This window comes from Globicephala melas, chromosome 1 (genome assembly GCF_963455315.2).
Source record: "Globicephala melas chromosome 1, mGloMel1.2, whole genome shotgun sequence".
In the NCBI taxonomy this organism is placed as follows: Eukaryota; Metazoa; Chordata; class Mammalia; order Artiodactyla; family Delphinidae; genus Globicephala; species Globicephala melas.
Genome location: NC_083314.1, coordinates 131,030,011 through 131,043,598, shown reverse-complemented (window position 1 = coordinate 131,043,598; position 13,588 = coordinate 131,030,011). Strand labels below are relative to the sequence as shown.

At 40.7% G+C, this 13,588-nt stretch overlaps 1 protein-coding gene across 6 annotated transcripts in view; it reads left to right on the top strand.

Moving 5' to 3' along the window:
* Positions 1-12,680, top strand: part of PDE4B (phosphodiesterase 4B) — a 592,044-nt gene extending 579,364 nt beyond the window's left edge. For all 6 annotated transcript variants that reach the window (XM_060304629.2, XM_030865864.2, XM_060304618.1 and 3 more), the window contains 8 exons: positions 503-681; positions 1,923-2,021; positions 2,163-2,327; positions 4,106-4,205; positions 6,200-6,354; positions 6,463-6,585; positions 7,296-7,478; positions 10,420-12,680. In XM_060304629.2, coding sequence (XP_060160612.1) covers positions 503-681; positions 1,923-2,021; positions 2,163-2,327; positions 4,106-4,205; positions 6,200-6,354; positions 6,463-6,585; positions 7,296-7,478; positions 10,420-10,785 — 1,370 coding nt within the window. In that variant the 3' untranslated portion in view covers positions 10,786-12,680. The remainder of the gene's footprint in view (positions 1-502; positions 682-1,922; positions 2,022-2,162; positions 2,328-4,105; positions 4,206-6,199; positions 6,355-6,462; positions 6,586-7,295; positions 7,479-10,419) is intronic.
* The last annotated feature ends 908 nt before the right edge of the window (positions 12,681-13,588 follow it).

The window sequence follows — 13,588 nt, the reverse complement described above, 5'->3', positions numbered from 1 at the left end:
CTCTAACATATATACTACTCATCTAAACTGAACCCAGCTACTGTTATATGGATCTTTTAAATTAAACAATAATTACAAACATAATAAAGTGAGCAAAACATAAAGCCTGTTTTTATTAACCTGGGCTTGGCTACATGAACCTTCTCTGTTTTTACAAACATACAAGTTATTCACTTTAATAAGAAATTTACATATAAATATTGATGCCTCACCTTGAAAGTGTATGAGTGTAATTGTCCCAAATCAAACAGAAGACATGGGATTGAGTTCTACCTCTGCCACTTCTTGAACAACTTATTTAGCTCCTCTGGACGTCAGTTTGCTGCTTTAGCAATAAAATCATGTATCACCGGATTGTCCTGGAGATCAAGTGAGATAATGCTATGACAGACCTTCCTAAGATGAGCCAGCCATTATAGACCGTTACAAGTTGTTTTTGAATATTGCAGTGGGTTCTCATTGGCACACAGGGACTGGAAAACCTATTTTTGTGTTGTTGCAGACAAGCAGAATGACGTGGAGATTCCATCTCCCACCCAGAAAGACAGGGAGAAAAAGAAAAAGCAACAGCTCATGACACAGATAAGCGGAGTGAAAAAACTGATGCATAGTTCAAGCTTAAATAATACAAGTATCTCACGCTTTGGAGTCAACACGGAAAATGAAGATCATCTAGCCAAGGTGTGTATGAGCTGGGTGTGTGCTCGTGTAGCTCTGCTTTATAGCAGGCAGATGTCTAAAACCTCCTACTAGAAAACAGTGATCGCTTTTGCTTTATTATTAAATAGTATGATGAGGCTGATGTAGCCCATTGTCCATTGTTGAACGCCTAGTTAAAGGCCCTTTTTCTGCACCAAAGGACCATATTTTGTCCTGAGTTGGGTCCATTAACCTATGAATGGAGAATCCTGTTGAACACATATTGGGAGAATCCAAGGTGAGGGCAATAGACAGGGCTGAATTACCCCAGAGGATATTTCAGAGACTGTATGCCAAGGACCAATGAGAAAATCTGCACTGATTGGCAGAGCTGAAGAAGAAATGAGAGAAATTGACAGCCTTGACCCTTGAGCCCAAACCCTAGTAGTGGAGGAAGGCTCAGAAAGAATTCATACCTCCTCTCGGAGGCCGTGCAAGGTGACTGCAGAGGTTCTCTCGGCCTTGTGAGAATATGAAATGAGAACAAATGAACATTCAGTGAGGGAGTGTCCGAAAGATGTCATTAGAAGAAGGTTGATTACACATTGGGCCAAGCCTCTGGGGAGAGCCTGGATCCCTTACTCTGGGCAGTAATTAATAATGGAATAAATTGCTCCTTTAATCAGATAATCTTGGAATAATCCCACAACACAGGATGGAATGATGTTTCTTTCAAGTCTTTCTGTGGCGCAGGAGCTCTAGGATGTAATGGATGACTAGCATCTTCATGACCTTTTATACTAAATCAGGGTTGACTTACACACATTCTAGCAGCTAAGTCTCCTTGACATGGCTCTCAGTGATAATAACCAAAGGGCAGAGGAGTTTCCCTGAGATTGCTTTCTAGCTGTTACTCATGGACCAGTGAGCAGAGAAGGGGAGAGACAGGGAAATGGGGCTAGAATGATCTCTAATCACTTGCACCTACTTCCGACAGCAACATTGACTGAGGACTGACATACGGCAAAAAATTAGAGGTCAGAAACAAAATTTATCAATAAACACACATTCTCCCTTTTCTGAAAAATATGTACAGAACCTTCTAAACAGCATGAAGATACTCAACTTCCCAGATCATTCCATTTTCAAACGTTCATGCAACCAGAACACTCTAAATAGATACTCTAAAGACTTAGCCAACCCCGGTCCCCAGAATAAATAAAAATAATGAGGCATGTGAACAAAACTGTCCTTATTTCTAAATTTCTCTAATTTTGATATAGGAGCTGGAAGACCTGAACAAATGGGGCCTTAACATCTTCAATGTGGCTGGATATTCACACAATAGGCCCCTAACATGCATCATGTATGCCATATTCCAGGTGAGTAAACAGGAGTGAATGTTGGTTATCCAATTAGATGCTCTTTATGATTTTTTTCCATCCCAGTTTACTTTTCTGATTTGGTTTTTCTTCATTTATGGACATCCACTTAGTTGTTTTCTAATCCTTTTTGCTGCGTAGGAAAGAGACCTCCTAAAGACATTCAAAATTTCATCTGACACCTTTGTTACCTACATGATGACTTTAGAAGACCATTACCATGCTGATGTGGCATATCATAACAGCCTACACGCTGCTGATGTAGCCCAGTCAACCCATGTTCTTCTTTCTACGCCAGCCTTAGATGTGAGTAGTTATGATCTGTTTTGCATACCCTGCCCATCCTCCTTAAAAAGTGCCATACAACATGTGATATATTTATAGAAATAATGTAATTAGATGTTTGTGCATACTGGAACTGACTCTTTATTATGTAGAGCATGTATCAATTGGGTTATTAATATAAATGGATGACATTTCTACTTGCTTTCTCATATCAGAGTAACCTTTCCTTTACCTCTGTTACAATGGAAAAATTATTTAATTATCAAGCAGTTAATAGGATGCTCCATTTGTCATTGTATCTCTAGTACCTAATAAGTGTCTAGTTCAGCATTTAGTATATAGTATATCCTCAGTATGCATGTGCTGATCTGAACTGCCTACACCATCCCAGGTCCTCTGAGGGATAGCACAGAAATATAATATAAAATGTTCTATATAGTTCCTGTTAAGAATAAGCATCCATAAGCTTATTCGCCTAAGAATTCATAAAACTGGTTCTATGGATTGAAGGAAAAGTAACTGAAAAATCTAGAACTGAGGAATGAACAATGCTGAAGCAAAGAGGGACAGCTTTCCAACTTGTTAGACATCTCTCTAGAAGGTGGCTGGGACTGCTTCTCTCACAGATTAATGCATTTTTATATATCACTATAAGCAGCCCAGTGGGTGCAGCAGTCCATGCTCTTCCTTGACAGATGGCAGTGGTGGTCAGGTATTTCCAAAATGTGTAGGCTCACTGTGGGAAGGGACTGGCCACGCCCTAGCCAAGCCCACCTCTGCAGATTCAGCTTGGAAGGTGAAGAAAGATTAAACTGACCCCAACTCTATTGCTTGGGTTCCATATATTCTGAGAAATGAAATCCAAGAAGCTAAGACTGTTTTATAGCCCTGAAGGAAAAAAAAACAGTATTATTTTTATGTTCTGTGTCAGTATCACACGGTGGGCCAACACTGTTTATCAACTGTCTGCTGCTGTTACCTACTGTGTGGCTGGAAATTGAGCATGAGAACCACAGATGTTTAGAGAAGGGAGAGTTCAATGTGTCCTTGCATAATTAGATTGAATGGAAGGATCAGAAGATTTAAGTAACCACAGAGAATGATGAAAGACATTTCAGCCAGAAGCAATTTATACCTAAATAAATACTAGGTTTAAATCATTGCATACAGGTAGGGGCAGAGGAGGGAGGCTTCACGGGATGGCATGAAGGAGTTGAGCAGTTGGCATTAGGTCTCATTTCTCAGAAATGTCCTCAAATCTTGTCCATACTAATCACTGAGTGGATAGGTATTGACTGAATGGATGAATGAATAAATGTGTGAAAGCTCTGACCATGCTACAAATTTAGCTTTAAGAAATAACTTATTGGCAGGCTTATAAATCTGGAATTTGGCCTTAGTTATGCAGCCTGAAAGCATATGAAGCTTTTTATATCAGAGCAGAGCCAGTCTGACGTGCTTGTGTTGCATAAGCACCATCCTGTTATACCACTTATCCAAGAAACAGATATCAGGTACCACCTGATCTCTTACCATGAGCGCTGTGCTAACGCCTTCCCCGAGCCTCAGCCTGCAGGCTCGATGTGGGCATGGGCTCTGACCACCAATCCTCTCACATAAGAGACCTTATGATGATGGACAGAATCTACATTTAATTAAAATAGCATATTGAGATACTGCATAAATCAACAAAGCATCTTTCTCCCAACAAGAATGAAATGGGGTACCTTAGTATGAAACTAATTAAGCAGGATAGGCAAATGGAACGTGGAGTTCAGTGCACTCATTTTGCCCTGCAGGCCGTCTTCACAGATTTGGAAATCCTGGCCGCCATTTTTGCAGCTGCTATTCATGACGTTGATCATCCTGGAGTCTCCAATCAGTTTCTCATCAACACAAGTGAGTTCGCCACTAGAACAGTCACTTGAGATAATTGTATGAGTCACTGCTTCATTTTTTTCCTCCTGATGTTTTCATTATGGATAATAATAAGGGTAATAATGAGGTAATCCTTCCATTCCACTCAAACTGTTCAGACCTTTCCTGGATACTGTGTCCAGTCTAGCAACATCACTTTGAGCTGCATGGAGAACTTGGAAAGGGTCAGAGGGGAGCCATAAAAAGTACTCAGTGTTTGGAAAATGCAATATGTGAGGAAAGAGTAACACATGTGGAATTATCCAGTAAGGATACGGAAAGGCTTGGGAATAATGTGGTAATGATTTTTTAGGATTACGCAGGGCTCTCACACAGAGCATGGTGACCCACTAGTGTCCCTCTCTACTGAGGGAGCAGGTTCAAACGTTGTATCTGAGCATGGGAGCCTCCATATAGAAATAAGACTCCAAGAAAAAGCTTCCACAATTCAGGATGGAGGGTCGGGTCAGTAAAAGTCTCACACACTCTCTTCCAGCTTCATAGGTTTGATTATGCACTGGTCTGTAGTATGGATTGGTCTGACTTCAGTGACCTTCAAGGCCTGGCCCATCCTTAAGATCCCAAGCCCTACTCAAAGCTTTTGTCATGCTCAAAATATTTAGTATCCATGCTAATGAAAATCCATGATTTTTCCCAGTTAATGTACCACTTCTAAATGCTGAAAATCTAAGTACTTTTTTCTTCTGAGAATACTGGTTATCTTGTTGTGGTCAAGATTAACATCCAGTGCTGACAGTTTTAAGAAATATTGGAGCTACTTGCTGTGAAAGAGCCCTTATCATACTTTATCATCAGGATATTTGAATGACTAAGTGTGAGGTACCTTGCTTTTTACCTTGTTTTTCTACCGAAAGAACGTAAACTTTGGGCAGCTGCTTGTCTGTGTGGGTTATATCAGCTGGTCTACTGTGATGTCATGAACCATTCCATATATAGGCCAGTTAGCTTCACACAGAAAAATGGTCTTTCTGCCAAAGCCACATACCATAAAAAGCCAGCTTGCAGAGCTATGCCCTTGATCACAGGATGAACAAGGCAAGAGTGCTGAAACGACATCACATATCCCACCACCTTTTCTGAAGATGTAACTCAAAGCACACTGTAAAAGCAATGGTTTATGAGTAACAACACCTACAATTAGTAACATATTATCATCACTTGGTTATCATTTTGGTTAAGAGAAAATGTGGCTTCATGAGTTTGATGACCATGTTCTCAATTGCAGACCATGGCGCTGCCTAACAAAGGTTGTCTGGGATTCTTGTGTGTGAAAGACAGGCTAGAAGCTGTAGTTTAGGTAACTAGATAATGCAGTTTCTGTTGTATAGGGCCATAGGGCAGAAACTGGGATATCAAGATGTTGTAAAAAGTTATTGTTTTGTTACCATATTTACAGAAAGCTCCAAAGAGCTACATTATTTGGATAAAGTGAAATTTTACACTCACACCATTATCTTCTTTGAAAATCCAAAACTCACAATTGATGGAGCTGGGAAACATATCAAAAAGTGAGATAATGTGAAAAATTTTAATACCTTGGGTGAAGTTTAGTGGCATTTTCAGTCTTCTTTTTCCAAAGCACACATTCGTGAAGACATAAGGGAAGTTACAAACTGAGATAAAAATAGGATTAATTGCTTGGGAATGCCCTTACCTAAAATGTCAAATTCTTCATCTGAAGTGAAAAGGAAAAAAAGCATTTTAAAAATACTGTGACTTTTAATCAAAGAGAAAGTTTATGAGCTAATATCTACTGGAAACTTTTTTTTTTTTTTAACTTAGGAACTGACTATTTCTCTTTGTAGAGGGAGACTCTGCTCTAATAGAAAATGATATATGGGGTCTTGGTTCTTAAGATCATATGGAGAGAACTAGATCTGATTTCACACTGAGGTAATTCCACAGTTTGAATTGTATCCCTTTTTATTAAATCATCATTTTCCCTTGTTTATTAGATTCAGAACTTGCGTTGATGTATAATGATGAATCTGTGTTGGAAAACCATCACCTTGCCGTGGGTTTCAAACTGCTCCAAGAAGAACACTGTGACATCTTCCAGAATCTCACCAAGAAGCAGCGTCAGACACTCAGGAAGATGGTTATTGACATGGTAAGACTTTGGTCTCCCTGTGTTCCTCACTTTTGCTGGAAGAGAAAATCCATTTCCTTGATAAACTGAGTTTATTGAGAGTTTCCTTTTTTTTTTTTTTAACCTCAGGTCTTAGCAACTGATATGTCCAAACACATGAGCCTGCTGGCAGACCTGAAGACAATGGTAGAAACAAAGAAAGTTACAAGTTCCGGCGTTCTTCTCCTGGACAACTATACTGATCGTATACAGGTATTTGACAGAAGCCTTTGATTTAACACAAAGCCACACCAAATTCATGACGCAGCAGTTAGAAAAAGAAAAACAAGTTTACTTAGTTGCATGTCCTAGGTTACTACTAAGGCTTTGGGCTTATTTTAAGAACGAGCAAAGGAAAATGGACATTCAAGTTGATTCTCTAATTTACGAAGAAAAACAGAACCCTATTTATTGAGTTGCTTAATTCTAAAAATAAACAGCAAAATCTCTTTATAATAGGGTATACGTGACTGCTGATCCCAAAGGCTCATGTTTGGACATAAATCCCACTGACTTGAACTTTGTTAGGTCTGTTTTGGTTATACAAATTGCCCTCAGTTGGTCTCCTCTTTCCACAAGTGGAAAATATGAAGACATCTACTTTGAGTAATTCTTTGCATTTTTTCCAAACTGAGGAGAAGAAACCATGGCAGCATCTGACCTCTAATGTCCCTTCCAGTTTTTTAATTCAATGACTGTCAATCAAAGAAGACATATTTTCCCTTTGGGGACTCTTATAATGGTAAATAACCAACTCTGGCCAGCACCATTGTAATCCTGCTTCTTTGGTGCAAGCACCATAATTATAATGCAACTAAAATGTTCTTGGGTCTGGTACCAAGTGTACTAGTACGAGAGGGATGAGATGTTCTGGTAGTATTTATACCTCATTTTATGGGATTTCCAAAATTTGATGATTTCAGGTCCTTCGCAACATGGTACACTGTGCAGACCTGAGTAACCCCACCAAGTCCCTGGAATTGTATCGGCAATGGACAGACCGCATCATGGAGGAATTTTTCCAGCAGGGAGACAAAGAGCGGGAGAGGGGAATGGAGATTAGCCCCATGTGTGATAAGCACACAGCTTCCGTGGAAAAATCCCAGGTATCTAATATAAGGTTTCAAAGTTTCTGTGAGCTCTGCTGATGGTTGAACTGGAGGGCTCTTTCTAGCTGTTTTCTTTTAAATGTGTGTGTGTGTGTGTGTGTGTGTGTGTGTGTGTGTGTGTGAAATTATAAGGAAGCAACTACTTTATTTAGTTCCATTATGCTCATGACTCATTCGCCTTCTCCATTACACTCAATTTCACAACGAGGAGAAAAAGCAGTCTTCAGAAATCCATCAAAGTTTGGACTGTGTATCCTCAGTTTAGATCATTGTCTATGACCTTAACAAATCCTGCTGATTTAACTGAATGCTGCTGTCTCCTTCATCTCATCCCTCTAGGTTTCCCCCAGCTCTGTCTTTATCCAGGACCTCTGCTTTTCACCCTTGTTTCCTGTTTTCGTTGTCTCTCCACAATCATGCACACTGCTACCATCACCAGAGGTGACGAATCTCATTCCCACACATCTCTCTGCCTCATAGTTGAAGCACTGTCCTGTGTCCCCTTCCAAGGTCACGTCTACACTTCTGAGAGCATGCTGACATCTTTTGGTTGTGTCCAAAGCTACAAACTCTCTGTGTGCTAAGGACTGGGGGGACATTACACTGTAGGCAGGGAGATGCAGAAATGCCCCAGATGCCGCTAGCTGCAAAATATGTAGCACTAGATAGTATCGATATTCTTACAAAGGCTTCAGGGCCGGCTGAGATGCTATTTTTTTCAGGACAACAAACTACCTGAGCCAGGCAGTCATGATTAAGACTGTGTCTCTAGGCTGCCCAAGGCCTTTATCACAAAAGCATTCAGAGTACTTTTTGTTAGTGGTTATCCTCTTTCCCCACTACCTTCTACTCCCAAATTTACATGTAGTTATAATATCAATGTATAGTTCCTTTGCAATTATTATTGTGTTGCTTTTTAAAGAAACCCAATCAAATGAGTTTAAAATCTGTAAGTGCTCTGAAGGTCTAATATGCCATAAAAACACATGATAACATAAAGTTAGGGCCAATTCAAATACCCTAATGCCTTAATTAGAACAAGATATTCATGAATTAGTTAATTAAATAGTATATTGCCCTTTTGTTAGCAACAGTGGTGTTTTGTATGTATATGATGTTCTGTATGGTTTTCCACACATTTCCCATACATTATCCCATTTGAACCTCCAAACAGCCTTGTGACATAGACATAGCAGGTATTTCCCCAGTGTGTCAGGTGAAGAAGCTGTCCTCTTGGTCCAGTTCACCCAGCTACCCTCCACCCAAAACTATTCACTGTCCATCACTGAGAACAGGTCTCACTGTTTCCATGATGTTGTGGTCCACCCTGGTATTTCCCACAGATGGGCTCTGGTGAGCATTGTCTGAGTCGTCTGGCAATGAAGCCCTTGATTTGTAGAGTTCTCTCGTCCCAGGGCCTAGGAAATAAGCAACTAGAGGCTACCTTTCAAAAAAGTGCTGAACATTTAGCAGAAGCAGAACAAATGAAGAAAGCAAATGACTGCAGTGTGTTCAGCTGATGGAATTTTCTCCATTGCCTTGAGCTTGTTTTTTTCAGGTCCCTGGAAAACACCTTGAAAATAGTCTCTAAAAACCACTAAACATACATAAGGAAGTAAAAGGGAGGAAAGAGGAGTGGGTGGAAGCAAGAGAAATATCTGAATCATCCACAGTCGAAGTTCTTGTAATCAGTGCAGATCAGAGATGCCCTGACTGTGGTATGAATTCTGTTTGTTTAGGCTAGGGAAACACCAGAGAAAAGATAGATAGATAGATAAACAGATAGATAAAAGTCACATACGACTCAGGTTCTTTGATACGGTACAACTTTGATGTGTTAAATAACTGGCCCAAATCCAGAATGTTAATAAAGGGAAGTTGCCAGCAGTGTGGAAAGACAGCTATGTAATGCCCGTGGGTGCACCGAAGTTGCCTTTGCTCATCTACCCCTGAATCCCGACCCAGCATCTCTCCAGCTCCCCAGACCATGACAGGGGAATTCCATTCCCTCATTCAACTAGTGCCTATTCTTTCTCTCAGCCTGTTCCCACCCCCAATGTTTCCTGTTTGTCCCACAGTGGAAAGGTCAGGATAAGGCCACAGAGCCAGCTCATGCAGGATGCATAGCCCCTGTGTAAACCATAACAGAGCCATAAGCTTCATATTTCTTCACAGGAACACTAGCAAAGGAACTGCTTAATTGTCTTTATTTTTCCTTCTTTCTCCTGATGGAAATGACGGTATGCCCTCTGGATCTAAAACAATTGCAGACGTGTCTGCAGAGGGGATATTTGTTTGTTTAGGGGCTTGAAGTGTTTTCAAGTGTTTCACCTACGTCGTCTACAAACCAAAAACATTCCACAGAACTTGAGACATCTCAGAGTCATACGAGGCCGGCTCCCTTTCATTTTAAAACCGCGGCATATTTTAAAGTTATCAGGAAAAGAATGTTGAGTCAGAGCTCAGTAGACCTGGAGCTTCCTTCTTCAGAGAATGACTCACAGAATCCAAGGAGTGACAAAGTCATTCCCAACCAGGGTTACAGCCAGACTTCTTACCTGGCAGACGTCAGAGGAAAAGTAATCAGTTCTAGTGAGACCAACACAGGCTTTGGGATCAGACAAAGTTGGGACTGAGTCCCATCTCTACCACTTACTGGCTCTGTGATCTCTGACAAATTATTTCATCTCAACGAGTCACAGTTTCCTCCTTTGTGAATGGTGAATAACCATACTTACTCTGCATGATTAAGAGTGATAATGTATATATTGCATTCAGTGCGGGATGCACCATATAGTAGGTACTCAAATAACAGATTCCAGTATTATTGACCTCTCTTGGGTTGTTGTGGCTCTTTCTTTGCATGCAAACCAGGACGGCTTGTTTGGTGTTCCAGGGCCCATCACAATAACAGATGTGTAACCTTATTTTTCTCCAGGTGGGCTTCATCGACTACATTGTCCATCCGCTGTGGGAGACCTGGGCGGACCTGGTACAGCCTGATGCCCAGGACATTCTGGATACTTTAGAAGATAACAGGAACTGGTATCAGAGCATGATACCCCAGAGTCCCTCCCCACCACTGGACGAGCAGAACAGAGACTGCCAGGGTCTGATGGAGAAGTTTCAATTTGAACTGACCCTCGAAGAGGAGGATTCTGAAGGCCCCGAAAAAGAAGGAGAGGGCCACAACTATTTCAGCAACACAAAGACACTCTGTGTGATCGATCCGGAAAATAGGGATTCACTGGGAGAGACTGATGTAGACATCACAACAGAAGACAAGTCCCCGATTGACACATAATCTCCCTCTTCCTATGGAGATGAACATTCCACCCTTGACAAGCATGCCAGCTGTATGGTAGGGCCAGCCCACCATGGGGGCCGAGGCCTGCACGGGACAAGGGCCTCCCGGCCTTTCCAGTTACTTGAGTTTGGAGCCAGAATGCAAGACCGGGAAGCACATAGCAGCTCAGGAAATTCCACAGTTGACTTGCCTTGCTTGCAAGCTTAGTGGAGAGCTGAAGGTTTCTGTGGTTCTGGAGGCCAAGTTCGCATCACAACCGAATGGCTTGAAAATGGAAGACACAAAACTGAGAGATTTTTCTGCACTAAGTTTTGGGAATCTGTCCCCTCTAGTGACTGAACTGACTGACTAATAATGTCATTTCTATATCTGCTCACCTGTCCCCTTGTCTGCCAACCTGTGTGCCTTTTTTGTAAAACATTTTCACGTCTTTAAAATGCCTGTTGAATACCTAGAGTTTAGTATTAACTTCTACACAGATAAACGTTCAAAGTTGACATAAACTTTTCTGACTCTTTCTGGGGGAAAAAAAAAGGAAAGAAAATGGTCTTCCTCCTTTCTTGGGCAATATCTTTCACTTGACTATAGTTACTTTTGCAAATAGAAAGGCTACGCTTCTAACCACATTCAACTTCCTTCTCCTATGGTCCCAAACAACTCCTTAGTTGCCCTTATAAAGTATCTCTGTTTGCCTGCTTCCAACAGTATTTTTTCTCCTCTAGAGTTGCACTTTGTTGAACAAACTAAGGGGTAGTCATGTTGTTCACAGTAACAATCTGTGTAGAATTCAGCTTCATGAGCAGTTACCCTGTCGGGTCCCGAACCCCTGTGCCACTGGGGTCGCACAGTCCCCATCCTGTTCTCTTGCACCCCTCTTCATGCTAACACCAGTTACACCGTTTCCAGTTTAATGCTGCCGTCTTTCTCTTGCACTGCCTTCCGCGCTATCACCTCCGTTTCTGTTTATAACCGTGTATTTATTACTTAATGTATATAATGTAATGTTTTGTAAGTTATTAATTTATATATCTAACATTGCCTGCCAACGGTGGTGTTCAAATTGTGTAGAAGACTCTGCCTAAGAGTTACGACTTTTCCTGTAACGTTTTGTATTGTGTATTATTATAGAACCTGAACATCGCTGAAGAGAGACATACGGGCCCCTCACCAGTTGGGTCTGCCCTTTTCCTGGTCTGAGTTGCTAATACTGCTCAACCCCTTCATGAACTGTTTTGGAAACGGGATTCTCACATTAGATACTAATGGTTTCTATTGAGCTTTTACTTTTGTATAGTTTGATAGGGGTAGGGGGCAGTGGGATGTGGTTTTTACCCCTGTTTTATCCAAATCTGTACACATGAGTTGAGTTTTAACTGGGTTCTACTATAATTGTGGCTTCGGTTTAACAAGAAACACTACATTCAGTTTAACAAGCAACTCACAGATGGTTCTCTGGAGAGTCCCCAAACTACTGACTTTGAAGAGGAAGCCCCCTGCCTGCTGTTAAGCAGGAATATCATGTTCCAATTAATTACAAAAGAAAACAATAAAACAATGTGAATTTTATAATAAAATGTGAACTGACTTAGTAAATTATGCAAATGTGAAGCTTCTGATAACACTTGTTAGGCCTCTGAGTGGCTTCAGTCTCTGTTTGTAAAATCTATTTCATGCTTTCAGTTCAGCATTGTGACTCAGTAGTTCAAGAAATGGCACAAATGTGCATGACCAATGGGTTTGTATGTCTATGAACACTGCTTATTTCAGGTGGACATTTTATTGTTTTCCAAAGTTTCTCACAATGTATGTTATAGTATTATTATATATTGTGCTCAGATGCATTCTTAAGAGACTTTTATATGAGGTGAATAAACAAAAGCATGATTAGATTAGACTGTAGGCCCAATTATTTTGTGGTTAGTTCTGACGCATTGAAAGCAGATCTTTTTTTCCTCTTCTCTCCTACCGTACCCCACAGAGAAAACTACCCACTTTGCTTGGCCAGCATCACAACTAAAGTTTCATAATCTGTGTCCAAAAAGTCCCCTAGCTTGAAACATTTATTTTTTTAACAACTGTTCAACTAGCTCAGTGGTATGAGAAGGGAGACGGTGAATTAAAAGAAACAAAGGCACTTTAAGAATCTGAAGAGTTTAATCTACTGGATGAATAAAGGGAATCTCCAACTTGGCTGAGTCCTCTAGAAAAATAAATCATAGCACATTAACTTAATGTAGTCAGATGGTCCAACATTAGCTTAGTGTAGTCAGATTGTCCCATTGATTCATCTGACACATGAAGAGTCTGAGGTCCAAAGAGTCACCTTAAAGCACAATGCAAGGAGTGCTGGCTGACACTCATGGTCATCTCAGTGATCCATGGAGTCTCCTGTTGATCATATGGTTATGCTTTTCTTTCTGGAAAGAACTGTGTAAATATCATAAACAAAATAATGCTTCATTGAAAAAGTCAACTTAAAAAAAATTTATCCTGAGAAAGGTGTGTGTGTGTGTGTGTGTGTGTGTGCGTGTGCGTGTGTGTGTGTGTGTGTGTGTGTGTGTGTGTGTTGAGAAAGCTTTCAAATAAGAATCAGTGGATGGCCCATGATATTTTAACCACAGGGGGAAGTGGTTCGTGAAACAGGAAGGGGTCTGTTCTAGAAAAACTCCATTCCATAAACTGAAATTACTGTATTTCTTTTTAAAGACAATTGAAGGTGAGCCACTGTTGCAGAACCAGCTTGCCTGCTGGTTCCAGAGCTAGTATTTATAGCTCTTTGCCACCATCCCTGATTTCTGAT